General features: G+C 63.1%; 3 protein-coding genes across 5 annotated transcripts; 1 reads left to right on the top strand and 2 right to left on the bottom strand.

The window, feature by feature from the left end:
* Positions 1-3359: 3359 nt before the first annotated feature.
* Positions 3360-5154, bottom strand: SLC52A3 (solute carrier family 52 member 3). Its single transcript, XM_027721803.2, has 3 exons — positions 4104-5154; positions 3737-3860; positions 3360-3614 (listed from the first exon to the last, which is right to left on the bottom strand). The coding sequence occupies exons 1-3, from the start codon at positions 5129-5131 to the stop codon at positions 3384-3386; spliced, it is 1383 nt and encodes a 460-aa protein (XP_027577604.1). The 5' UTR covers positions 5132-5154; the 3' UTR covers positions 3360-3383.
* A 1290-nt stretch (positions 5155-6444) lies between these two features.
* On the top strand, positions 6445-14272 carry FAM110A (family with sequence similarity 110 member A). 2 transcript variants are annotated; one of them, XM_039384912.1, is made up of 3 exons: positions 6445-6502; positions 8862-8916; positions 12460-14272. In XM_039384912.1, exon 3 carries the CDS (start codon positions 12529-12531, stop codon positions 13528-13530), a length of 1002 nt encoding a protein of 333 aa, XP_039240846.1. In that variant the 5' UTR covers positions 6445-6502; positions 8862-8916; positions 12460-12528; the 3' UTR covers positions 13531-14272. The 2 variants fall into 2 exon arrangements, with proteins under 2 accessions (XP_039240846.1, XP_039240844.1); XM_039384910.1 differs by lacking the exons at positions 6445-6502; positions 8862-8916 and adding an exon at positions 10032-10157.
* A 1760-nt stretch (positions 14273-16032) lies between these two features.
* On the bottom strand, positions 16033-24900 carry ANGPT4 (angiopoietin 4). Of its 2 annotated transcripts, XM_027721798.2 has the most exons (9): positions 24395-24899; positions 20131-20280; positions 19793-19914; positions 19242-19474; positions 18656-18771; positions 18116-18217; positions 17875-18041; positions 17136-17266; positions 16033-17051 (listed from the first exon to the last, which is right to left on the bottom strand). In XM_027721798.2, exons 1-9 carry the CDS (start codon positions 24716-24718, stop codon positions 16891-16893), a joined length of 1506 nt encoding a protein of 501 aa, XP_027577599.1. In that variant the 5' UTR covers positions 24719-24899; the 3' UTR covers positions 16033-16890. The 2 variants fall into 2 exon arrangements, with proteins under 2 accessions (XP_027577599.1, XP_039240859.1); XM_039384925.1 differs by lacking the exon at positions 20131-20280 and having other exon boundaries at positions 24395-24900.
* Between the last annotated feature and the right edge of the window lie 869 nt (positions 24901-25769).

Raw genomic sequence — 25769 nt, forward strand, 5'->3', positions numbered from 1 at the left:
TCCCTATCCCTGTCCCGTCCCTTGTCTTCTCTTGTCTCCATCCCTGTCCTCTGTCCCTGTCCCTGCTTCTTGACCCTTTCTCTTTTCTCTGTCCTTGCTCCTTGTTCCTATCCCTGTTCCCTGTTACCATTTCCATCTTCCCTGTTCTCATCTCTGTCCCCAGTCCCTTTCCACTGACCCCTTTCCCTTGTCCTTTTCCCTGTCTCTTGTTCTCCGTCCTCATATCAAAAACCTAAATTACAAGCGCGTACAAATCCCTGTTCCCTCTTCCCTGTCCCACCTCTGTCCTGTCCCCATCCCTGCTCGCTGTTCCCATCCCTCTTTTCCTATCCCTTTTCCCACCCATGTCCCTGTCTCCATCCCAGTCCCAGGGAAGCACTGTGACCTTCGCAGCCACAACAATAGCCGGGCTCGTGGCAGTGCATTGTTCCCCGCGGGAGCCCCCACTCCCACTTCCCCCCTTCCCCTCGCCCCTGCAGGCAGCCGGTGGTCCGGCGCTGCCTCTCTCTGGAGTTGCGCTCTCTGAGGGCCAGTGGGTGACACGGGGACCTGGCTGGCAGAGGGTTCTGCTCTCCCCGAGCCCTGTGCAATGTGTTGCAGCACTTAATAAGGATGGTCCCCCAGCTGTCAGTGCAGGCAGAGCGCTGGCATGGCTGGAGTGGGGCAGCCCTGGGCACCATCAGCCTCGGGAGGCAGCAGCCCCTTTGGTCAGGGATGTGGCATCAGGTCTAGAGGCCAAAAGCAGCACCTCTACAGCTGGCACTCTGGGCCTGACTACTCACAGCCGTGTCTGCTCCTTCAGTCGTGCCCAGAGACATGGCTGGAGTCAGCCCTGCATTGCATCGGGCAGTGCCCCTGCTCACTGCTTTGTGTGGTACCCCACAGCCCAGGGCATTCCACAGCATCCCACAGCCTGGAGCATCCCACAGCGCTCAGCATCTCACAGCATTTGATACCCCACAGAATCCCACAGCATCTGATATCCCATAGCATCCCACAGCATCTCACAGCATCCCACAGCTCAGTGCATCCCATAGCTCACAGTATCCCATCCCACAGTATCCCATATCCAGAGTATTGCACACTCCACGAGATCCTAGGCTTGCTCCCCATATGGTCTGGGGTCTTTCCACTCTACTCCCAGGGCTGTGGGTCCCGGGGCTGTGGGTCCCAGGACTGATCCCCACACGGGCTGGGGTCTCTCCACTCGCTCCCGCAGCGCTTGGCCGGGGCTCGCTGGCAGCACCATGAGCCCCATCTGTCCCCGCAGCGCTGCCCTGACGTCAGGGCTCTGCCAAGTTCAAGGTCACCGCTCCCAGAGGGCTGCGGCCCGGGGGGACATGGCCTGCCGGGCTGCTCCCGGCGTCCCACACACACACACACACACACACCGGGCTCTCGGCCTCTGTTCCCTGATTTATTTATCTGTGCGTGTGTTGGTTCTCTCCTGGAAGGCACGTTTGCAGAATGGACAATTACTTACGCCCTAGTTGGGCCTGCCTGAATGCTGCCCGCTGCCTGCCTGCTGCCCACTGCCTGCTGCCTGCCCACTGCCTGCTGCCTGTCCACTGCTTGCCCGCTGCCTGCTGCCTGCCCGCCCGCCCGCTGCCCTGGGATTTTGTCTCTCTCCAGGCTGCGGTGTAATAAGGGAGGTAATTAAGTGTAAAAGGCAGGAGGAGGGAGTGCTGGGAGGGGGGAGCAGCCCCGGCTCCTTTTGGAGGCAGGGGACTGCGATAATGTATGGTAATAACCGCAGCCAGCCCTGCCGAGCTGATAGCGCTGACGGCAGTGCCCGGGCCCCCCCAAACCTGCCCCCGCCGCCGTGGGGAGGGGGGGCAGCGCCAGAAGAAAGGCTCAGCCTTCCTCCGACGGGTTTGTGCCTTCCCGAGCAGCTGTATGGAAATAATTCCCATCGGAGGCAATTGTTTCCCCAGCAAGAGGGAGGGGTCTGTGGGGGTACGGTGGGCGAAGGGTTTGGGGGGCTCCCCAGGGGAGGAGCATCCTTTTGGGGAGCAGGAGGAGAGGGGTCAGGACTCTGCTTTGGCTCCCAGTCTCCCCACAAGGGACACATCCCACTCCCAGGATGAGACAACCTGCCCTGCTGTGCCCCCACGTCTCCCACCGGTCCTCAGCCCCTGCCCCCCGTGAATCCTGGATGTGTGGGGCTGTGGGGTCAGCCGGGAGCTGCCAGGGAATGCCCAGTGGTGCTGGGGGTCAGAGCCCGCTGCCCTCACTCCTGCCCTCTCTGCTGCCTCAGCTGCAGGACCCCCACCAGTGCCAGCTTGGGAGGCTGCTGGCCATTAGGTATTCCAAGTGCGTCCTTCCCGGAGGCGGCCGGGCCGCAGCCGGAGCCCCGAAGTGGCTCCAATCCGTGGTCTGGTGCTGCCGCCAGCACGGGGAGCAGATGCCAGACAAAGGGCCGGGGACAAAGGCCCGGCTGCCTCGTGCCCCAGGGAAGGGGCGCAGGCGTGTGCGAGGCACGGGCGCTGTCCCATCCCGGAGCTGCCGCTGCCCCCTGACCCTCCGTGCCTGCCATACCCTGGTGCTCACCTGGCTCCTGACCTGGCCAGCACAGTCAGGGCACAGCTGGGTACCAGGTGGCCCAGCCCTGGCATTGGTGGTGTGACACCCCCGCCGATGGGCATTGTGCCCACACTGCTCCAGTGCGGGGCTCTGCCGTGGCCCCTCTCCAGCTCTGCACCCCCAGCACTGCCCTTCTTGGGTTGCAGCGGGGCGAGATGGGGTGCAGCGAGGCACAGGGCTGCAGGGAGGGTGCAAAAAGCACAGACAGGGCCACAGCAGAGGATGGCAAATGTCAAGCACGTGCCCCCAGTTCCACCGTGCCTCAGTTTCCCCAGCTGCTATTGGGGCCCTCATGAATGCGCTGTGTCCCCCCGCCACCCCCCTCCCCATGACTGCCTTTGTCCCCGCTCCCCCCAGCTGGCTGCAAACCCCCTGTCTGGGGGCAGCTGCCACAGCACAGGACCGGGAACGCTGCTGGAGCTGCTGGGTGCAGCTGGGGCTGTGCCCACCCGTGGAGTCCAGGGGGGCTTTAGGGCACGATGCCAAACAGTGACAGACCTCCCAGGGGAAGGGATGGGACATGGCCCCAGCTGAGAGGTACCCAGGCGGGGGGCACTGGCACAGGCAGCTCCCTCAGCATGGGGGGCAGCAGGGAGGCAGAGGGCTGAGCAAACACTTTCTATTGCTTTCATGTGATGGGGACACCCTGTACCCAGGCTGGGGACAAAGCCCCGGAGCTGCTGCTGCCTGGGGACCTGGCAGAATCTGGTGGGGAGACATGCCTGCAGCCATCCCAGTCCCAGCGCTGCTTCCCAGCCACCCAGCCTCGCTGGTTTTGGGAGTTTGTGCTGGCAGGAGGATCAGCCCTGGGGTGCCCGTCCCACTGGGCACTGCAGGCTGCAGTAGTCAGCGGATTTGAAGAGGCTGTAGATGTTGACGAGGGGGAACATGAGCAGTGCCCCGAGGAGGGAGCCCAGCTGCTCCAGCATCCCGTACCACACCAGCGCACTGCGGCTGTGGCTCCGCAGGATCACCCCGGCCATCACCTTCATGTAGGTGAGCGTCCCGGTGAACAGCACCCAGGAGAGGACCTGGCAGCACAGGGGGGAGAGAGGTCAGCAGGGCTGGGGGAGGTTCCCAACTGTGGGGCTGGGGGACAGATCCAGGGGTGGCCTCAGAGATCTTCCCGGGTGGGAGGGACCCCGTGACTTACAATGATGGCATCGCCCCACTGGGACTGCTGGAGGAGTGGACAGGGACTCATCACCGCCATGGCCATGTTGTAGGCACCAAAGCCTGTCCCTGCCATGGTGAGGAAGCCCATCAGGAACAGGGACCTGCAAGGGACACGTGAGTGACACTGGGAACACCACCAGCCCATCCCTGGATAGTGGCAAAGACAGCTCCTTGCTGGCTTCATCCTCCATTCCTGGGGTGTCTGTGCTGCCAGGGCATGGGCACCCCACAGACTCTCTCCCACTCAGTGCCTTCTTTGCAAGCCCCTGCAAAGCAGGGGCCGTTCTTAAGGCAGAATCCTCCGGGGTGCATCCTGCTGCATCTCCCTGCACCCCACTACCTACCTGCTGGGCAGGAACGCAGCCACGACGCAGGCGAGGGGGTTGGCCATGGAGCTGAGTGTGGCTGTCAGGTGGTAGGTGGTGTGGCCGTAGGGCAGGCAGGAGTAGGACTGCACCGACGGCAGGACCCCATTTGTCAGGGCGCTCACCCAGGTGATGAGGAGGTAGATGAAGGCGAGCTTGGTCAGGGAATAGGAGACCTTCTCTGGCAGGATGTCCCCTTGGCCCTTGGGATCCTTTGAGCATGAGCAGCCTCTGCTCAGTTGCGAGTCAGCTGCCTCATCAAGGATCTGGTCAAATGAGTTCAGCACAATGTTGCCGGGAAAGAGCTGCTGCTGGGAGAGCTCCCACACCTTGGGCTGCCGGCTGAGGAAGAAGAAGGCCAGCAAGCAGATCAGCATCATTGCAGTCATGAGCAGGAAGAAGACAAGGGTGGAGAACTTGGGTAGGAGGTACTGGGTCTCCAGCTGGGAGATGGTGTTCTCCACAGTCTCATTGCCAGTGGTGATGTTGACCTCGTAGCTGACGTTGGCACAGCTGGAGATGCCAGAGCCCTGTCCCAGGGCGATGAGAGCAGGGATCAGCCCACTGAGCCCTTCGCCTATGAAGAAAGTGGTTGTGTATTGGGGCTGCAGCTGCATCATGAAGGGCAGGAAGGTGACGGAGGAGGTGCAGTCCACCAAGGACAGGAAGAAGGTGAGGATCAGGAAGGCGATGCTGTGGGACTTCCCAGCGATGACAGAAGTGTGGTTCCAGAGGAAAGAGAGGAGCAAGCAGGCTATGACACCCACAGACACGACCACGTAGATAACAGCCACCTCCTTCAGCAAGCCAGGCCGAAAGCGGTTCATGAGGGTGACGAAGAGTGGTCCCACGTTGGCCATCTGGATGATGATGGTGATGTAGGAGGGCAGGTCCCACTGCTCCGGCAGCACCGTCACCAGCAGAGGCACCTCCACCCACAGCCCATTGATGGCCACCCAGGAGCCTGTGCCAAAGGCACAGGCGAGGAGGTGGGTGAGCAGTGCCATGGCTCAGGGCTGGGTCCCTGGGCCCAGGGGCGACGCTGCTGTGCTGCGAGGAGAGACTTCGATGAGTGTTGGGGTGAGATCTGACCACACCAAGCCCCAACCCTGTCCTCCCGTGACCGCTGCCTACGTGGGCAGGCAGGCAGAACAGCTTCCCTCCCATGTGCCACGGGGGTGCGGAATCCACAGCCCAGCCCAATCCGCCTTTGCCCTCTGCAAGCCCTGTGGACCCCTCTGCTCCCTTCAAGTGATGACACTGTGCCCTCCTGCCCTGGGTGTGGAATCTTCTGGGCTCCACCTGGTCTCATCCCGGAGGGCTAGGGCTTGGCAGCAGCAGGTGCGGTACCCAGGAGGGCATTGAACTTGCCCGAGCTCACGTTGCAGCACGACATAGCCTTGAAGGGTTCAGCACAGCCCATCGGGGCTCAGCACAGCCTGGTGCAGGGTAAAGAGGGCTCTCACCTGGACGCTGAGTGGCCTGGGCAGCTGCTCTGCTGGGAATGGAGGTCTTGTACCTCCCACTGCATGGGCAGGGCAGGACAACGCAGCGCCCGTCTCCTCCCAGCCTGGTCCCCGAGATCCCGGCAGTCTCGGGTGGCCGCGGGATAAAGGCCCCAGCAGCCCAACCTGCAGCCCAGCCTCTGCTCGTAGCTCCCAGCTGAGTCAGCTGGGATCCGGACACATCCCCTGCCCGCTCCTATCCCGCTCCTGGGAAGGACTCTCACGTCCCGTGCCCCCACGTTCCATGCCCCCGCAGTCCCGCAGAGCCGTCTCCAGCCCTCTCCCGTGGCGCTGAGCCCGCCAGAGGAAAACACACGTCTCACGGGGCTGAGCCTGGCGGGAGCGACAACCCACCCATGGCCCCGGCCCCGCGGGGAGGCATTGGGGTGGGAGCGGGAGCCAGGAAGGAAGTGGGGTCCGGTCTGACCGGTCCCTCGGTAATCTCCCAAGGGTAACTCACTGCGCTTTGGGAAACCGGCAGCACCACGCGGGCAGGAGCCAGTCCTGGCTGCCGGAGCTGTGACGTGAGGCGGCGCGTCACCACCTCCGGATGCGGACGGGTGATAGCCTGGCCCTGCTCTGCTCCTCGTCCTGGTCCCAGCTGGCAGAGTCTCCAGCTCAGGGGGGTGATTATTCTTGGCGGTGTCCTGGACTTTGCCCTTGTCCCCGCCTGAACTGCTTCCCACCTATCACAGACTCTTCTTGCAGGTGCAAGTGTCTCCCAGTGACGGTTCCTGTCCCCATCGGGGGTCTCTGCGGGGTCTTGGGTTGGCATGGGGCCCCCGGGGACCCCCGAGTGTGGCAGCTGTCCCACCTTGGAACACTGCGGGAACCCAACTGTGAGCCAGCGTATGAACCACTTGCACCAGCCGGGTGAGGAGACAGACTCTAGGTCACCCCCAGCACCACCCCCACCCCCCGTCCCATCCCAGCACCCACCGCCCCAGGATGCCTCATGGCAGCTCTTCCCCCAGCACCCACCGGGTGTCGCTGGGAGAGCGGGCTGCAGCCCTGCGAAACCTGGAGCTGCCTTCTCCCGCCTGCCTGCCTGCTTCCCTGCTGCCCTCCCTGTCTGCCCTCCCTGACCTGCTTCCCTGCCTGCCCTGCCTGCCTGCCTCTCCCTGTCCCTTCGGGGGCTACTGCTCCTGTGGGAGTACCGATAGCAGCCAGGGCTGTTCAGTGCAGTGGGGACAAGAGTGTCCCCTGGCACTGCAGGGACGGTGGGTGCCCGTGGTGGGGGATGGTCAAAGTTTGAGGTGCTGCTGCCCAGCAGGCAGTTCGTCCCCCCCACCACCCCGCAGTTGCTCACTCACATCCCCCGGTGGGATGAGGGACAGAATGGGAAAGGGTAAAAGGGACAAAAGTAGTAGGTGGAGATAAAGTCAGTTTAATAGGGAAAGCAAGGATGTCCTACAGTCCAGAGTATCCCTTGGTCAGGGGGGCAGCTGTCCCATCCATGTCCCCTCCCGATTTCTGTGCACCCCCAGCCCTCTCATTCACTGGTGGGGCAGTGTGAGAAGCGGAAAAGTCTCTTGTACTGTGTGAGCACCGTTCAGCCATAATCCAACACCCCCGGGTTATCAGCTTTCAACACAATTCGCAAACAGTCTCACACTGGCTCCCACGGACAAAATTACCTCTGTCCCACTAAAAAGCAGTACAAAAGCCCAGGGGACCTGGAAGGCAGGGAACAGGTCCAAAGCGCTGGGGGAAACTGGGCGTGGGGAGCTCGAACTGGCCCCGGGGCAGCTGAGGTTGCTGTGTGTCCGTGGGGATGTGGACAGGGAGGGAATGGAGAGGAGACAACAATTGCCCTGTGTTTAATTTGGCAGCACAAAGGAGCAGCGCAGACGGTGGTGAGACCCTTCCCAAGGGCAAACGGCTGCAGGGCAGGGGCAGTGGAGGTGGAGGGGGTGCTAGGTGCGGGACCCCCATGCTGTCCCTTCACACTCCTCACCCAAATCCACCCGACACGTGCTGCCTGCCCTGCCTGTGCCTCCTCCGCCCCCTGCCCGTGCCTCCTCCGCCCCCTGCCCGCCCCGCAGCTGAGCCCCCGGCCCCCCGGCCCCTCACCCCTCCACACCCCCAACAGATGCGAGCAAAGGCCCCGGAGGCAGATGGCAACATTTGGTAGCCGAGTGGTCCCTGCCTGCGGGACTTTACTGGGCTGTGATGACCAACCCTCTGGAAGCCCCCTCCTCACCAGCCGGGACTGGGGACCCCATCCCAACTGCAGCCAGTGCAGGGCAGGGGGTGCAGCGGGGCTCCCCAGGCTGGGCATGCTGCCCGTGCCATGGGGCTGTCTGGATGGTGGGAGGGCATGGGAGGATCGGCAGCCCGGGAGAGCAAGGGTCAGTCCTGAAGCTCAGCCCCGGCTAGACTCATCCGCTTCCAGCTGGGAGCGGTGGAGACTGTCTGCCTGGGCAGGGGGGGGCTGCTGCTCCATTGCTGGGGGACAAAGGGGACCCCTTCGCCCCAGAGACCACTGGCCACCACATTTGAGTGGGTGTGACCCCCCAGACTTGGGGACCTGCTGGCGGGTTACAGCCGCTGGACCCCCGGTAGCCCCAGCTCCATTTGCATCTCATTTCCATGTGAAAGGAACAGGTCAAGTTGAAAGTTGAAAGGCTGGTGGGGGGCGGCCGGGAAGGGGCCGCTGCCGGAGGTGAGACCCCAACAAAAGGGCCGGATCCCCAGGGCCCAGCGCTCGCCTGGCCACGGGCTGTGGCCACGGCCCCACGGCAGCCGCCATCTGCGGGTCCGTGCCGCCGCCACCGGCCAGACAAAGGCCTCGTGCCCGGCATGTCCCCATCTGTCACCTCCCCGGCTCCTGGCTCCCTGAGCAGAGACCGAGTGGGGACATTCGGGTGCAGGCAGCATCCTTCCCTCTGCCCACGGGGAGCAGGGCGATGCTGGGCACAGCAGGAGCCTCCCCATCATGTCCCCATGTACTTCTAGAGCAACTCTGCAGAGCTCTCGCTGAGGAAACTCAGGCAGGAGCAGAGGGTGGTTTGCCCTGGGTTAGGATGTGGCAAGGGGCTGAAATAAAACACCAGGAATTAGCACCTACCAAAATGAAGGGGTTGGGGGCTCCCAGCTCTGGGGGTGCCTCTGCATGGGGCTGCCCACACTGCACTGAGCCCCAGTGGGTGCTACCAGGCACCTGCAGCCGCCTTCACCCAGCACTTCCAGGGGGGAATTTGCCTCTGAGTGTGTTTTTGCTCATTTGCAGCTGCACTTACCGTCCAGGAGGTCCTGAGAGTGGCACGGAGGAATGTCTGTGGGAGGTGAGAGCAAAGGCAGTGCCAGTCCCTCTGTTTCCAAACACTGTGCCCCTGTCCCTGGAGCAGCAGTGGAGGTGCTGTACCAGGTGCTGGGGAAGCATTCCTACAGAAGGTTGCCCTCCCGGAGCATGTCCCGGGATGCTCCTGGGGAGGGCGAGGCACGGGGCGCTGCCTGGCTCCAACGCCCTGCTCCAACGGGCCAGACGTGCCCGGGCAGCTCCAACAGCCCCCTGCCTGCACCCGTGCAGCCTCACAGCCGTGGGGGGATGCAGCCTGAGGGCTCTGCCCTCGCCTACCGACCGGGCAGGGATTTTCCAGCCGAGCCCGTTGTGTGGATCTGAGCTCAGGGCAGCCCTCTGGCTCCCAGACAGCTGTTTACTGCGTGCTTCCCTTGGCTCTTCTCCCTCCACCAGCTCCTTGTGTTGCTCCAAGAGCAGTTTGAACAATGCAGGGCTGTAACTGAGCTCCATGGCGTGGGCCAAATGCTCATTCCCTCTATGCAGAGCTGACTGGAGATGCCAGTACCATGGGGCAGGAGCCACCCTGGGGCTGGGGTCAGGCCAGTGGGTTCAGGTGGCTGCGGGCTTGGTGACGCTGCGAGAGTGTGTCACCTCTCTTCTTGCTCACCAGATTATTTTCCTACACTTTGGAATTTTTGCTGTCAGGTGCACAGGGAAATAAAGCAAGTTTTCCACATCAGAGCAGGCCCTGCCAGCTGGCCATGCCGGTGATGCGTGGGGACTCAGGTGACCACGGGAGGGCTGGGAATTTCCCTGTCTCCCTTGAGCCCTGACACAGCATCAGGATCCTCTGCCTGCAGTGGGCAGCGACATTCAGAAGGGTTTTGGCTTTGTCCGTGGGAGCACCTCAGGCCACATGTGCATCCAGGCTGCCCAGCCGGCACCGTGGGCTGAACCGGCACTTGGAACGTCACCAGGCACTGTCACGCTGCGTGACGCAGCCTGGCATGGAGGAATGCCCCGTGGTTTCGATCCCATGTGAGTGCTGAGCTGCCTTGGAGGGCGTCCTCGCCTGGCACTGACTCAGCAGCAGCCGCCGCACACAGAGCTGCTCCAGTGCCCGCCGTCCGCCGTCCCACAGGGACACGGGGAGGACGTGGCTGGGGAGCAGGAGGTGCGGGGACATTGGGACACCATCGGGACACCCTCGGAAAGAGCGCAGGGGGAAGCAGTGCAGCAGTTGATCCGTGCCGAGGAGGCTCCCACGCCGCAGGGCCGATCCAGGTGGGTGGCAGAGGTGGTGCCGGTCCCGTGCCGGTCCCGTGCCAGTCCTGTGCCAGCAGAGTGGGGCTGGGTGAGCTGGTGGGGGGAGAGGTCACAACCGCACACCTCTGGAGCAGCTCCTCCAGGCAGGAGGTGAGCCAGTGTGCCAAGTGAGCCTGGCTGGGCTGCCTGGCCCAGGAAGGCAAGGAGCTGGGGCCATGCTGGTTATTGCCCAGAGCTCTGGCTGGGCTTGGAGCATGGGATAATGTTTTTGGGTCTGTTGGAGGGCGGCTCCGCTCGGCTCACCTTGGCTCGGTGCAGCCCGGCCGTGCCAGCACAGCGGCTCAGCACCGCAGGAATGTGGAGCAGCAGGTTGTGCCTAACCTGGTTGTCCGTGCTGGGGAGGGGACCCCACATCGGCCACAGGTGACTGCACTGGGGGACCCTGTGTCCTCGTCCCTGTGCCCCAACAGTCACCCTCGGCTTGGCCCCAGGGCTGAGTGTCTGGCACTGAGCTGGGCTCCAGCGCTCAACATGGGGACATTTTCCTCCTTCACCTTGCTTGGGGGGCGCATTTGCAGCCAAGGAACCTTCCCTGTGCTGGGCACAGGCACGAGGGCAGCAGGGCTGGCCATTGGCACAGGGTCTGGGCAGTGCTGGACCCGAGGGGTGCTGCAGAGGGCTGCAGAAAGATGCTCCAGAGAGGACACAGGAAGATTTGTGCTGGTGCTGGGACCATCCCCAGCTGTCACCATGCCTGACCGCCCCCCTGCAGACACTTTCCAGGTCAGGAGGCAGCGTGTCCCCCCAGGCAGGGCACGAGTACGGGGACAGACAGCCATCCTCCCCCAGGCCTCTCGCCTGTCACAGCGTGTCAGGCGGATGCACCGTGTGCTGTACAGGGACCCTGCTGGGGTGCAGATTCTGGAGGGGCTGGGGCTGACACACTGTAACCCCTGGGCTGGCAGGGGGTGCAGACAGCTCAGCTGTGGCTCAGCCATGGCTCAGCCATGGCTCGGCGGGGCTCTGGGTGCCGGGGCTGACTCCTGCCGCCTGCGGCCAGAGCTGGGACAGGATCTGGGCTGCACCCAGGAAGTTTGTGCAGGGAGGTGAGCGAGTGACGTGACGGTTGCCTGCTCGGGGCTGCCGTGAGAGCGAGTGGGGCCACAGCACACTGGTGCCCATCATACCCACCACTGCTCCCGGTGAGTGCTGGGGCTTGCTCTCTCACCTCCTCAGGGCTCAGCAGTGCCCCAAATCAGGACCCCCAGGGGAGATCTCAGAGCAGCTCGGGAAGGGGCTTGGGGGAGGAGGTCTGAGCCATGTGTCCCCCTTCATGCCTTGCCACTGCCTGAGCTTCTCTGGGTATTGAGACCCTTCCAGGTGTGCCCACCCCTGGGCCGGGGGCTGCAGAGGGGTGCAGGCTGTTTTCGGTGTGCCCCTCCTTCCTGCTGTGGGCGGGCACGGTGCCTCTGCCTTGTAGCAGCGGCTGCGCTTGTTGGGGTTGGCAGGGGCCCAAGGACACGGGGTGCGCAGGGCCCCATGCTGCTCCCAGCACACTGTGGCCGGGGAAGCACTGGTGGAAACCCCCACCCGTACTTTCCAAGGAGCTCCAGGGTGGGAGCAGTGAGTCTGTGAGCTTGCAAGGGCAGCCATGGAGCTTGCAAGAGGGCCTAGAGCTGAGGGAACAGCAGAGAGAGTGGAGCACCGATTCCCCCAGCCTGGCAGGGTGGTGCGTGATGGAACCCCGGACATGGGGGAGGCACTCCTGGGAGTCGGCAATGCACCCCTCGGCATGGGCGATGTAAAGATGTGGGTGATTGCACCCCTGGAAGCAACCAGTGCTCCCCTAGGAGCAGGCGATGCACCCCTGGGAGAAATCAGTGCTCCTCTGGGAGTGGGTGATTGATTCCTGGGTGCAGGAAACGCACCCCTTGATGTGGGTGATGCACCCCCTGGGCACATTCAGTGCGCCTCTTGATGCAGACGGTGCATCCCTGGGCATATGCGATGCGGGCAGAGCATCGCTGAGGGGTGCTGGGCTCTCCCCGCCCCACTCGCTCCCCAGGGTGCCCCTCGCCGGGGCCGGCCCCATTGGCCCCGGTGCGGTTTGAAGCAGGCGTGCGGCGCGGATTGGCCGGGGGACGTGTCGGGGAGGCTCGGCGGCGGTGGAGGCGTGGTGTCCGCCTTCAAATAGGCAGCCCGGGGCCGGCGGCGCAGCCAGTGTAGCACCGCACAGCCCGGGCAGCCTTTGTCTGCCGCGGGGCCGGGGCGCGGGCAGGGGCAGCATCGCCGCCGCGCTCACTCCGGTCCCTCTTCGCAGCCGACGGCACGTGAGCCCCTCGCTGCCCGTGGCGGCCGCCCACCCCCTGTCCCGGTGCCGGCACGGAGGATGCCCGTCGAGGCGCTGCAAGCCGGCGACACCATGAAGGGGGTGACGGTGACAGCGCCTTTCACCTCGGTCATGCCCGTCCGCATCCTCCGCAAGGGCCCCGCGTATTTCCGCCGGCACGCCGAGCCGGGGGCCGGGAAGCCCAGCGCAGTGGAGAGGCTGGAGGCCGACAAGGCCAAGTATGTGAAGAGTCAGCGGGTCGCCAGCACCAAGCAGGAGCCGGTGAAGCCACTGCTGCTCAAGCAGCCCCTCTTCACGCCGGGGGTGCGCCGGGCTGCGCTCACCCCCAGCCGCAGGGCACCCGCGGGACCGCGCCGCGCCGAGGCTGCCAGCCCGAAGACCTCCCTTGACCTGGAGATCCTCAACAACCTCATCAACCTCTGTGACAGCCCCTTCCCTAAGGCTGAGAGCCCGCTGGGCAGGGAGTGCAGGTGGCGGGCAGAGGTGCCGGCGGCGGAGGGGGCTGGCAAGCTGCCAGAGAGCCCCACCACCGCCAGGCCCCCCGGCAGCGTGGCCGTGCGGAGGGTGGACGTCCGTCCCTGTGGAGCTCCGAGGAGCCCAGTGACACCGGTGCCCGCGTCCCCTGTCCCAGGTGGGCTGCCTGTGACCCCATCCCGGAGCTCACCCGCCCGCCCCGAGAGCGCCCGCCGGCAGCCGCTGCTGCACCGCTCCAAGTCGGACCTGAGCGACCGGCTCTCGCGGGCCACCGCCGACCTGGAGCGCTTCTTCAACTACTGCGGCCTCGACCCCGAGGAGATGCAGGACATGGGGGCCGAGCGCTTCGCCCGCGCCAGCTCCGACATCGTGTCCCTCAAGTTCCACAGCGTGAGCACGGCCAGCTCGGAGGGCGGGCGCTCCCCGCCAAGCGCTGCCACACCGGAGGGGCGACCGGCCGAGCGTGTGCCCTATGGCATCTCTGTCATTGAGCGCAATGCCCGTGTCATCAAGTGGCTCTATGGGCTGCGCCAGGCCAGGGAGCCCCAGCAGGTCTCCGACGTGTAGCAGTGCCGTGGTGGGCACTGGAGATGGGTTGCTTGCAAGCGGGCTATGTTGGAAGGGGACAGAGCACAGGCTGTACCCTGGGAGGAGCAGGGACCTCTTACCTGTGACAGGACCCTTGAACTCAGCCCCCCCTGTGCCAAAGCGCCACTGGCCCAATGTAGTGGCTGGCCATCCATCGTCAGAACCCTCTGCCAGCACTGAAGAATCAGGCCCCTGCCAGCCCGCGGGAAGGCAGAGGATACTGTGTGTCCCTGGATGTGTGGCTGGTCCCCAAAACCCATGGAACCTCATGTGTGGCTGCCCTGCCTGCACTGCTGGCGGTTCTTGCCTGCTGTGCTCCTCACCAACACCCATGGGTGGGGTGCAAGGGGCTGGTTCCCCCCTGCACAGAGCAGGGACACAGCCCTGGGGAAGGAGCTGCCTCTCTGCAGCCTCCACCGAGGGGATCCCACTGCCTGGGGTGGGGGTTGTATCCTGATGGCCCTGTCTTACTGCTGAAGGTCTGGGAGAAGCTGGGTGCTTCAGGGGGCAAACCTGATCCCCTGCTTGGAGCCACCCAGGGCTGTGTGTGTGTGTGAGTGGCTGCGGGTGCCTGTGTCCCCCCTCGGCTGCCAGTGGGTGTGCGGCCCCCACTATGCTGGGCCTGGTATTTATGAAGACAAGAGTTCCTCTTTTCTACTGTTTTTCCCAGTGTTTGATCTGTAAATAATAATAATGGTAATGCAGCCAGGTTTATTAAATGTCTGTGTTTTGGAGGCTGTGCGTTGTCTCTCGAGGCGGTGGAGGTTGGGATGGGGCAGGGACCCTTGGAGTGCCTGTGGATCTGCAGGACTGGGGGTGCTGAGCGGGTGGGTGCTGGCAGGAGCGATGGGTGCCGTGCCGTGGCGTGCCAGCGCGGGGCCCGGCGGGTACGGCAGGGCGGCGGTTGGGTCTGGCAGGTCCCGGCAGAGCCCCAGTCAGTGGGATTCCCCTCTGTGCCATGCAGCCCTCCCCTGCCTCCTTGCCTCTCTCCAGCAAAGCTTGGCTGGGTCCTGGCTCCCCCGAGACTGGGAGATGGGGGTGGTGATAGTGGAGACCTCCCAGTCGGGCTGGGATGAAAGTTGGTGCAGGGAGTGCTTTGAAGATGAAAAACACCTGTGTGTTCTCCCAGGGCAGCCTCGCATGGCCGGGGCAGCACCAGGGGCCCCCTTGACTGGGGCCTCCGCCCAGCACTTGGAGGCCCCAAAAGAGCCCCCATGAAGAAGCACCCCAGCCCAACTCCTGCATTGCGCATGTCCACCCAGATCTGCTGCCTGGGGAGCAGGATCCATCCAGCTCCTGCTGAGGTATTGGCAGGTCTGAGTGTTGGGGATGTGGAGGGCAGGATGTTGTGGCAGGACACGGTGACAGGACACGGTGACCGGATGGCATCTGGCTGTGAGTCAGCCTGATGAAGTGCTCTGGGGAAGACACACATACCCAGGAGATCCTTAATGATGGCACATGGGACACCAGGTGTCTCCCTGGGGAAAACACCCCGGAAATCAGAGGGGGACAGGGACCCCAGGTACCCACTCGGGGACAGCCTTTGCCCTTGGGGAAATCTCTGAGGGAACCGGATCCCCACTGGTGGCTGGGACCGGCTGTGCTGCTGGATTCCTCAGCCTGGTGTGTCCCAGGGCTTGGTCTAAATTTGCTGCTATGGCTAAGGAGAAGGGGGGGAATGGGCCAAGAAGCCACATGTCCCCCAGGCACCGCCTGTCCTCGGTGTGGCTCCGCTGCCCCATGTCCTGCGTGGCCGGGACCTGATGTGGCTGCCCAAAGCCCTGTGTGCTCATGTGTGCAGGCATGATCCTGTGACGCATGTCCAAGGGTATGTGCATGTCCACGTGCACATGTGTTTGTGTGCATGATTTCTGTGTGCATGCAGATGCACGGACAGCAGCCGTGTTCCTAAGGCAGGAGTCTCCATCTGACCTGGCACCCACGGGACTGCCAGCATGAAACCCCGGCACAGACATGTCCAGCAGCATGTGCCCCCCTGGAATGCCCCCCTGTCGTGTGTCCCTGCTGGGGACAGCAGGACAGCCCTGTGCTCCCTATCGCTTTCCCTGGCAGCTGCCTCCCGGTGGCTCCGGTTTCATGGGGAGTGCAGCTGAGCCTGCCGGTTATTTCCAGGGAGGAGGGGAAATGCCCATCACTGTCACCTCCCGCAAGCCAAGATCTCCCATGGGTGCCCCATGCGCAGGCAGGAGGTGCAGGCAGCCAGCCAGGACAGAAGGAAAACCGGCAGCACCGCCCCCTGTGTTTTCCATTTTTTAATTATTCCCCACTGATGAGCATCTTCTGGAAGCGCCAACGACGTCACGTGCTTTAATCAGTGTTAATTAGCGGGTGCCTCGGGACAGAGATGAGGGGAGGCAGCAGGAGCCCCCCCGCTGCTGCGTGCACAGCCGGTGCCAGTGCCAGTGCCAGCACCCACCACTTCCCACCCCCAGCCCCATCTTAAACCGCGGCCCCCTCCCCACCTGTGACCTCCAGACCCATCCTGGCTATCCTGGGGCTCTGCCAGCCCCCTGCCAGTGCAGTGTCTGCTCCCAGTGAGTGTCTTCCAGCACTGGGCCGTCAGCCATCCCAGGACTGGGCCCCCTGAGGGTCCCCACAGGCACCCCCTGCTCTTCTTGTCCTCTCTGGTGACCGGCCCCATCCTGTGAGGAGCAGTGCCTGTCCTGCCATGCAGGAAGACAGTGGCTTGAGCTACGTTCGGAAGGGGACAGCCTGTGTCCCCCTGCATGGCTGTGCCTGGGCAGGAGGGGATGGTGGGATGCCACCAGCCCTGGTACTTGTGAAGATCTCTGTCCTACCCAGCTCCTCTAATCCTACAGGAAAGCAGGATGGTGAGGGCTTTACAATGCCCAAAATCAGTGAAAAGGCAAAGCCCCCACCATGCCTTGGAGCCCTTCTGAGTGCACAGTGGTCCCAGAGGCTCTCATCACTGGGGGTGGGGGGCTCTTGGACCCCTGTCCCCAGGGCAAACCCCTGAGTCCCAGCAGAAATCTGTGGAGAGAAGCTGAGGTGGGATCAGGGGGTTTCCATGTGCTGGAGCCCACTTCAGCCGGGCTGGCTTTGTCTCATGGCAGGGCCCCCAGGCCAGCTCCTGCAGCACCAGCACCCCTCACCCCTGCCCCTAGTCCCTCCAGCATGGCCATGGTGACACTGCAGGCATCTGGAAAATTGGATAAACAAGAGTGAAAAAAAATTACTGGTGGAAAAGGTTCCCTGCAGTGGCCAGGGGGGTCTCGGTCTCCCTCAACCATCCCTTGTCCTGGGCTTTTCCCTCTCTGCTGGCACCGTCTCAGTGCCGCCCCAACTGCCGGCACATTAGAAGCTGGTGGGTCGGATCATCATGCGAGTGCCCTTCAGGGAGTAGCTGGGCCCCTGGAAGTGGTGCCAGCGGATGCCGTTGAGCTTGCGGATGTTGTTCCGGGCTGGGTAGTAGATGCCGTTCAGGTTGGAGAGGCCACAGGCGTCGAACCACCATCCTGCAGGGAGGGAGCAGGGAGGGAGGGTGGCATCGTGATCGGGCACCCCGAGGTGCTGCGTGGGGGTCCCCCCGCTCCACTCACCTCCCGAGAGCATCTGGGCACACTTGCAGAGGCAGTTGTCGTTGTCGGCATCGCGGGTGCTGAACTGGGTGCCCTGCAGGGCCAGGCCACTCTGCTGCCCGGCCGTGCCACTGTAGTCCTGCAGTGACAGCCTGCGCCCAGCAGGAGCACAGTCACCGTCACTGCCGGCTGCTGGGGGGGGGTCACAGAGCCCCCCAGCTCTGCTCGGGGAGGCCGTGGATGCCACGAGCTGAGCACAGCACGGAGGGATGCAGGCAGAGATCCTGCAGATCCAGCTTGGTGGGGTCCCCGAGGGTGAAGGCTGTGCTATGCTGGGGCAGAGAGGACTCCCCTCCAATCTCCTCCAGTCCTCTTTGCTGGGGGTCAGCTTGGTGCATGCATGGGATGGATGGTGCAGGAGATCTCCAGGGCCTGGTCCCACTTCCAGCCCAGCAGGGAAGCCCCCATCTGCCGGCCACCCTCCATGGCCAGGAGCACACATTCATGGCAAGCTGGACATCATTAGCCCTAGACACAGGCAGCCTGGGGATGCCCCCCAGGAGTGTGTGGGGACCATGGCTGTGTGACCCCACTTGCCCAAGCAGTGACCTTCAGTGCAAGCTGTTGCCCGGGATAGGAACTCTGGGATAGCAAATCCCGCTGCCTTGATGCAATTCTATACATTAAAAATCTACTTCTCAGGAGTCCAGGAAGAGAAGAAAGAGCGCGGGGTGGCCACCTCCACAGTGTTCTCTCCTACCTGTAAAGCTGCCGCTCACTTCCCAGCTGGAATTTCCCGTACTGGGCATACACCTGTCCGCCCTCCCAGTCCTGCAGCTCCACTCGCAGGGTGTAGGGCACCCGGCTCGTCAGCAGGTGCACGGCCTCATTACCCAGCCAGTACTCCCCTGCTGCATCCCCGAAGCCCTGGGGAACAGCAGGGTGAGTGCAGGTTGCCCAGGGTGCCCCCAGGGTGCCCCTCTCCCCAGGTGGGCACAGACCTGCTTGTACTCCCTCCAGCTCCTTTGGAAGCTGAGGCTGCCGTTGGCACGAAGCTGGATGACAGTCCAGCCCCCTTGGTCTGTCTCCATGTCACAGTATGCCTGTAGAGGGGAGAGGGGGGACGGGCTGGGGTTGGCTTGGAGTGGGCAGTCAGGTGCATCCCCCAGTGGGCTGGGCAGTTTGGTGTGGGCACTCCATGGGCACCAGGGCTTGCTGAGGGGCTGTCAGGCATGTGCTGTGCCCAGTGCCTGGCTGGGGGGGGGTCTCTCCTCCCTCCATGGCTGTGGTCAGGGGCTGGGGCATGGTGTTCACAGGTCAGGTTGCCTTTAAAATCAATTTTTTCCCTCCGTCTGGAAGGTTGTGCCAGCCCTGCCTTTATTGGGTGGGTGCTGCCTTCAGGCCTGAACAGCCCCTGGGGCCAGACAGACAACTGCCCTGGGATGTGCCATACAACAGGGATACCCACTCTGGTCTGGGTGGCACTGGGGTGTGCAGCACCCCGGGGTGCTGTAGAGGTGTCCTCTCCAGGCTGTGCTCACCTTTTTGGGCTCACTGAGGTTGGCGATGTGCAAGGTGTACACGCCGCTGGTGCGGATGCCTGCCCGGCGCACCTCGGCACAGTCCTGGAATTGCTGCTCCTGCCCAGGTGACATGGCTGTGGCAGAAGGGACAGTGAGATGACAGAAACCTTGCCAGCCCCACAGCCCTGCCTGGTTTTGCTCCTCTTTCCTCTTCCTTTGGATTCTTTTGTGCCCACAGACTATTTTTCTTCCTTCTGCGTCATCTCCCAAGGGCTGGGCAAGGCAGTTGTGCCACCAGGGCCACTGCCAGCCTAACCCTGGGGTTTTTCCATGGACACTGCCCCTGGGGGCTCCAAGCTGCTTCTTGGATGCAATGAGCAGCCCATTTTCTAGTGGAAGGTGTCCCTGCCCATGGCAGGGTGGGTTGGAACAAGACGAGCTTTAAGGTCCTTTCCAACCCAAACCATTCTGTAATCCTGTGACTCTTGGGGTGAAATCACTCAAGCTGAGCTGAGCACAGGGGTGTCCCGGCACCCTCCTGAGAGGGGAAGATGTTCTCCCACCACCCGCACCCTGCCCACACCCTGCCCCACACCCTGCTCACCTCTGCCCTGGGAGACGAGGCGCACCAGGCTCTGCACGGACTGGAGGAGCTGGAGCTGCTGGCGCTGGAGCAGGCTGGTGTTGGCACTGGCAGCCAGCAGCGTCTTTTCCAGCTCCTCGATGGTGCCACTCTGCCGGCTCAGCAGCCGCTGCAGCTTCTCCTTCTCCAAGTGGGCCCCTGCCAGCTCCGCCTGCTGCTTCGTCTCCATCTCCAGCACCCGCACTTCCAGGATGCTGGGAGGGGGATGCAGCGGTGATGGGGATGGCAGAGTGGACCCAGCCCCAGCTGCAGTGTCCTGGCATGCCTGTGGGGACCCATTGCTGTCCCTATCCCCTGCTACACACACTGAATCTCACCCCCACCTCTGGGATGGGCCCAGTCAGGGGAACCCAAGGCCCAAGGGGCCATTCTGGGGCTGTCCCCCCCTCAGGGACCCCAGCCAGTGCCTGGAGGGGTTCAAGTCCCCTGAAAGTGCAGTGTGAGGTGGGAGACACCAGCCTCCCTGTGGGGTTCAAAGGCTGTGGGGATCCCTGAGCCAACCCAACCCCTACTTGTTCCTGTTCTGCAGCTTGTGGATCTCGTTGGTCTGCAGCAGCAGCTGCTTCTCCAGCTTGGTGGTGGACAGGGAATTCTCCTGGAGTTGCATCTCGATGCGCCAAGTCTGATTCAGCACCTGCCTCAGGAGCAGAGGGAAGTGTTGGCATCAGCAGCCAGGGCCCCACCACACCCCCGATGTCACCAGGCTGGCAAGCCCCTGGCACACAGCCCTGGCACCTCTGGCACTGGTACACTCAACCCTGTGTCACCTCGGGGAATCGCCCCACTTTTATCAGCAGACAAACAGTGCCACCCACCACAGTCTCAGGGTGGTGGGGACGTGGGGACACACCTGGGCCTCCACGTCAGTGAGCTTGCGGCTCTGCTCGGCGCTGCGGTTGAGGAGGGAGCTGCCGATCTCCAGCACGGTGGCCGTCTGGTTCTGCTTCTGCCGCAGCTCCGCCACCTCCGGCCTCATGCTGCCCTGGATGTAGCTCTCCAGCTGTGGAGAGGAGTGGCGATGCACTGGGTCATTTGGGCACCTCACCAGGTCCTGTCTTGGCGCCCTGGCCGAGCCTGGCACTGCTGGGCACAGCCCCGAGGCACAGCCCTGTGTGCTTCAGCCCGGCAGGACCCACCCCGGGGGCCCTTTGAAACTTATCAGAGGGCAGAGCGAGCTGAGCTGCTGCAGGGGAGCCCCCTCAGGCCTTGGCTGCCAAGATTCCTGGGCTGCGGTGCCAGCTGGGACCTGGCATAGGCCTGTGTGTGCCCAGGTGTGCTGGCAAGCTGGGGCTGATGCCCAGGTGGGGTGGCCCGTGCCAAGCAGCCGGGCAGGAAGTGGCTGGTTTTGGCATCGGCACTGGCATTGGCATCAACTGCCAGCCCCCAGCCACTGGTTTCCCAGGGCTGGGGAAGTGGAGGGTGGGAGGCCACCATGGGCCAGGAAAAGTGGCTGTCTGGCATTTGGTGCTGCCCCACCACGGGGAAGCACTCAGGGCTGGGAAGGAGCTGGCTGCCGACACAGCTCGGACGCAGCTGAGATGACGCTTCCGCTTTCCCAGCCCGCGGGGGAGCCGCCTTTCCCAAAGGCTTTGCTATTTCTGGACACTCTGCCATGAGGTTCCCATTCAGCCCCTCCCCAGGGCGATGGCCTCGATGGGGGCACAGTCCCTCGGCGGGGGCCGCAGGGAGCGGAAGGGGCCGCGCTGCCGCCCACGCTGGGAAAGCAGCCCCCGAGAGCAGGGGGGACGGGGCTGCCCAGCTTTCTGCACCTCACAGATCCCACTGTCTCTGCACTGCCCAGATCCTGCTTCCCTGCCCGAGCTCCCCAGTGATGCAGGGAGAGCCCCACATCCCGCTTCATCTCGTGGGGTTGTGGACCAGAATCGGCAAGGTTGGGATGCTGCTTCCTGGGCGGAGTGGCAAGCAGGCAGTGGTGCCGGGATGCTCTGCACCATGGTGGGAATGCAGCGGTGCCGGGATGCTCGGCTTGGTGGCACAGGGCTCTGCACTTGTTTGGCGTGACAAAATCCCGCTGCCAGCGGCAGGGCCCCATTCCCTTCTCCCCAGCACCAGGCAGTGGCAAAACCATCACCCCACCACGAGCAGTCGTGGAGGGGCGGGAGGGTCTTGGGGCAGGAGGGTCTCAGGGCTGGGTGTCCCAGCCAGCATTGCCTGCACCCGCTTCCCTGGGGATTTTGCTTCGCAGAAATGTGCTCTCAGGGAGGAAGCAGGGAAAGGTCGGAGAGCCGCGTCTGGAAAACATTTCCCCGAGCTGAGGGATTTCTGGAGAGTTTCCCTTTAACCACGTCGTTAATCTTGTTGCTTCACAGGGCTCAGGGAGGCCTTTTCTCCCTCTCAGTCTTGCTTTTTGACTTTTTTTTTTTTTTTAAATAAACATATCTGCAAGCTGAGGGCAGAACATACCCGTGGAAAAGGTCAGGCTGGCACAGTGAGGGCTGAGAGCCCCAGAGAGGGAGCCCTGGATCCTGGCCCCCATCCCTGGATCCAGCTCCCTTGGAGCTGGAGTGGGACACAGTGTCCCCTGCCATGGGTGTCACAGGGGACACGAGTGGGACAGGCTGTGTGCTGTGGACAGGGAATCTGGGATTGTCCTCCCCTCACCTCATGGGGCTCCCCTGGGCTCAGAAGGTCCCACCAGACTCATTCCTCCACCATAAAAGCAAAACAGTAGGGGGACGAACTGTCATGTTGTGGATCACCCCAAAGAGCTGCCCTGGAGCAGAAGGAACCCCAGTCACCCTCTGCCCCTATGCCAAGATCCTGTTGGCCATGGCTGCATGATCCTGTGCTGTCTTCTTGCAGCCACATCCCTCACTAGTTCCTGTCCCTGTCCCTCACCTGTCCCTGCCCTGGCATTTCTAAGCATCCCGAAAGCACTGGCTGGGGGATCCCTGAGCCAGAAGTAGAGAGATAGACCCCACCTGCTGCTCACACCCCTGCACCCATCCCAGCGTGAGCAGCACCGGCCCCTGCTGCCCCAGAGCTGCCAAACTGCCACTGCCCCACTGGGGACCCCATCCCACCCTGAGCCCACCCAGGCCCAGTGGCACCATCAAATGTTTGTGTTTGAACTAAAATTAATTCCTCCTGAAACAGGAGCAGCCAACGTGTCCCTGTGTGCTGGGTCCTTGTCACGTCCATGTGTCCTACGGCCACGGGGGCCTGCACAGGGGGAGGTTGGACCAGCCCCCCAGTGCCATGGATGGGGTTCCTGGAGGAGGCTGGTGCTGGGGCTGCTGGGAAGCCCTGTTGGGTCTCAGGGGACCTTCAAATTCCTCATCACCCTGCAGGGCTCCCCATGCCAGGGCAGAGCAGACAGGGATGCGATGTTGTTTACGATCTGTCCCTGAACCCGATGCCTCCTTTGAGCCCTGGTTTGTTTGTTCAGGGCTGGAGTTCGACCAAAACAAGCCTCATTGGGCAGCTCCACTGAAATTTGGGAAGCCAGGGAACAACAGAAAAAAACATAGCTGTAAGCTGCCTCTAAAAGGAGAGAGCTGTGCTGCAAGATGGGGTGGGATGGGGTGGGATAGGGTGGGATGGGATGGATGCTTGTGATGGGATGGAATGGGGTGGGATGTTCATGATGGCATGGATGGATAGAATGAGATGGGACCCAGCACCCCACTGGGGCTGGGGTGAGGGGGCACTGCTGCCACAGCTGCCCAGATGTGCTGCCCCACACTGGGGCAGCAGCTGTGGTGGGACTCCTGGCTCTCTGTCTTGTTCGGCCGTGTCCAAAGGCTGCCCTCATGGCGGGAGAAGCTCAGAACAGGGCTGGACACACAGGACACAAAGACACCATGGCACAGGGACAGCAAGGCAGATACCCCAGGGCACAGGGATCCCAGGGCTGCGTGTGCCCAGCAGACCCAGCAGGTCCCACAGTGGTGGAGATTCAGTGCCACTGGGTTGTCGCTGGCCCTGCTGATCCGTCTGCAACCCCCTGGGCTGGTTTCCAGCAGAGCCATGGTTCAGCGTTTTCCCAGCTTTTGAGGAATTTGTCCTCTAGGATGGGACAAGGAACAACCCTACACGTCTCTGCTGCCCACCCTGTCCCCCACACCCGGGGTGGCTACCAGAACAGTGTGGCTGGTACAGGTCACCCCCAGGACCCCAACTCAGTGTGTTGGCCCCATCTCCAAATGCTGCGGGGGCTCAGCACACACCTCAGCTGGGGCATCACCCAGGAAATGAGGCTGCAGAGGCTCATCAGTGGGACACCTCTTGTGCCCCAGTGGGACACCACAGGACACTGGATGTGGCTCTGCTGAGTCGGTGACAGCTGGGGACAAGCCACTTTCCCTCTTATCAGCTCAGGCACCCAGGCACTCAGGCGTGGGGCGCAGGGCTTAGGGGCCCCCCAAGAGGTGTCCCCTGGGATGAGCTATTCCTGGGTCTGACGCAGGCAGCTGTGCTCGGCTGATGGGGGCTTCAGAAAGGAAATGCTGCTTCCTGTCTCAGGCATTGGGGTGTGGGGTAGGGGAGGGAAACCCTGTGGGTACACAGCCCCTCTGGTGTGGCATCCCACTGCCCCCACCCTGCACTCTCCCATGGGTCACAGGGCTGCCCAGGAGCTACAGGTACTGCACAAAGTCTCACCAAGTGCTGGGAGCTTTGGCAAAACCCACAGGAGGGAAAATGATGAATCTGGAGAGATTTTGGTGGCCTCTGCCCTTAGGTCACTCACTCTGCCACCAGCCAACCCCCTTCCTAATATCCTGACCCAGAATGAGGAATGCTGAGCTCCAAGAGGTGCCTGGCATGGCTAACCTAGCTAGGACCCCAAGGAGCCCTGTGGCAGGAATGGACAGGGAATACAGCCTCAGTGGGATGAGATCTGGGTGAGTGATCTGCAGCTCCCATCCCCTCCACGCAGACAGTGCCTGACAGCAGCTGCACATCTGCAGGGAAAAGCTGACCTGGCCGCTCAGGTGCACATAGTCCCAAATATCTCCAGCTGTGCAGCTCCAGCAGGCAGGGAGCTGGAGAAGAAATGGCACGGGGATGCTGCACGTGTGGGTGCTGGACACAGACCCCTGCCCACACCACCCTGCTGCCCGTGCCCCCACCTCCCACCCCCCACCTCCTACCTTCAGCAGCCACTGGGTGCTGTTCTCCAGGATCCTCTCGAGGTGCTGCAGGCGCTGGGCAGCCCCATGCCCGGCATGTGCGGTGCCTGCCGGCGAGTCCCGCTGCAGCAACACGTTGGCCGGGCCAGGGGCAGGACCGGGGGAGGCCGGGCAGGGCAGTGGGTCAGCCTCGGGCAGCACGAAGGTGTAGCTGCAGTGCCCGTGCTGCACTCGGTGGTAGCGCCGGCGCCCGCCCCCGTCCAGCGCCCGGCGCTGGGCTCTGGTGGCACACAGAGCTGTCGTGGCACAGGCCAAGGCCACGAGGCCAAGGCGGAGCGCCCACATGGCACAGAGGTCCCCACGGTGCCGGGGTGCCACGGCAGGGAAGGCACCGGCAGTTTGCTCTGTGCCGGGGTGGGTCAGTGGGCGCTCGCCGCCGCCGCGTCGAGCCGAGGAGATTTCGGCATTTCCTCCCTCTGAGCCGGCGCTGGCCGCCGCGGCCTTTTATCACCAGCCCTCGCAGGGGGAGAGGGGAGGGAAAAAAAAGAAAAACAAAGGCAAAAATCTGTTTAAAAACAATACTTCTATCTTTTTTCTCTTCTCTGAGTCCACTCTGGGGAGATCAAGTTTCACACGTGATCTATAAATGTCTCTCGCCCACAAACACACACACACACACACACACACACACACACACACACACACACACTCTCGCACACGCAGCCCCCGTTCCTCCCCCAGCTGTTCGCTGCACAGCTCATTGCACCTCCCGGGGTGGGCAGCGCCGTGGCAGCACCGAGCCCTCCCACCCTCCGGCCCTGCACCCGGTGAAACCCCCAATCAGCACCCGCTGGGACCTGCCACCCCCCGCCCCCCTTATCCCGGGGAGCACAGCTCCCCCCCATGTCCCGGCTATTTATAATGCCAGCAGGAGCCAGGCCTGGATTTGACTGCTCCAACCACGGGATCAGCCCGTGGGGACCAGGATGGGGGGCTGTATCCCAGGCAGAGCTTGGCAGGACACAACCAGACAGTGCGTGGGGTTTGGGGTGCCCACCTCGCAGTCTGGGGGTTCACCGGGTGCTGATGGGCTCCCACCAGAATTGGGGGTCACCACGTCTGCCAGCCCACGTGGTGGGATAGATCTAGAATGTGTTCCCCAGGAGGGGGCAATCCAAGTGTTGGGGACAGGCTGCCAAGAGGATATCCGAGCATCACAGGAGAGGGGAATTCTGTCCATCAGCCAGAAAAGCCCCTTGGTGCTTCCCAGTCCCTGTGGAATGATAGTCCCAGTGTCCCACTTGCTGCTTGCTCCAGCGCTGGCTCGGACACGAAGGGTTGCTGATGGTGCTTTAAATAAAAACCTAAAATAAAATCTTTCCCCAGACTCCTGCTG

This window comes from Pipra filicauda, unplaced genomic scaffold, assembly GCF_003945595.2.
Source record: "Pipra filicauda isolate LSUMZ 115617 unplaced genomic scaffold, ASM394559v2 scaffold385_size793830_pilon, whole genome shotgun sequence".
NCBI classification, from domain to species: domain Eukaryota; kingdom Metazoa; phylum Chordata; class Aves; order Passeriformes; family Pipridae; genus Pipra; species Pipra filicauda.

What these genes read in the sequence shown, in the direction of transcription:
- FAM110A (XM_039384912.1), top strand. Translation starts at nt 12,529, where the DNA reads ATGCCCGTCGAGGCGCTGCAAGCCGGCGACACCATGAAGGGGGTGACG.
- SLC52A3 (XM_027721803.2), bottom strand. Translation starts at nt 5,131, where the DNA reads ATGGCACTGCTCACCCACCTCCTCGCCTGTGCCTTTGGCACAGGCTCC. An exon ending in GCTGCGTTCCTGCCCAGCAG is followed by an intron (nt 3,861 to 4,103) that starts GTAGGTAGTGGG and finishes TGTCCCTTGCAG; the next exon opens with GTCCCTGTTCCTGATGGGCT. An exon ending in AGTGGGGCGATGCCATCATT is followed by an intron (nt 3,615 to 3,736) that starts GTAAGTCACGGG and finishes CTGTGCTGCCAG; the next exon opens with GTCCTCTCCTGGGTGCTGTT.
- ANGPT4 (XM_027721798.2), bottom strand. Translation starts at nt 24,718, where the DNA reads ATGTGGGCGCTCCGCCTTGGCCTCGTGGCCTTGGCCTGTGCCACGACA. An exon ending in GCTGGAGGGAGTACAAGCAG is followed by an intron (nt 18,042 to 18,115) that starts GTCTGTGCCCAC and finishes GCTGTTCCCCAG; the next exon opens with GGCTTCGGGGATGCAGCAGG. An exon ending in TGCCCAGATGCTCTCGGGAG is followed by an intron (nt 17,052 to 17,135) that starts GTGAGTGGAGCG and finishes CCCTCCCTGCAG; the next exon opens with GATGGTGGTTCGACGCCTGT.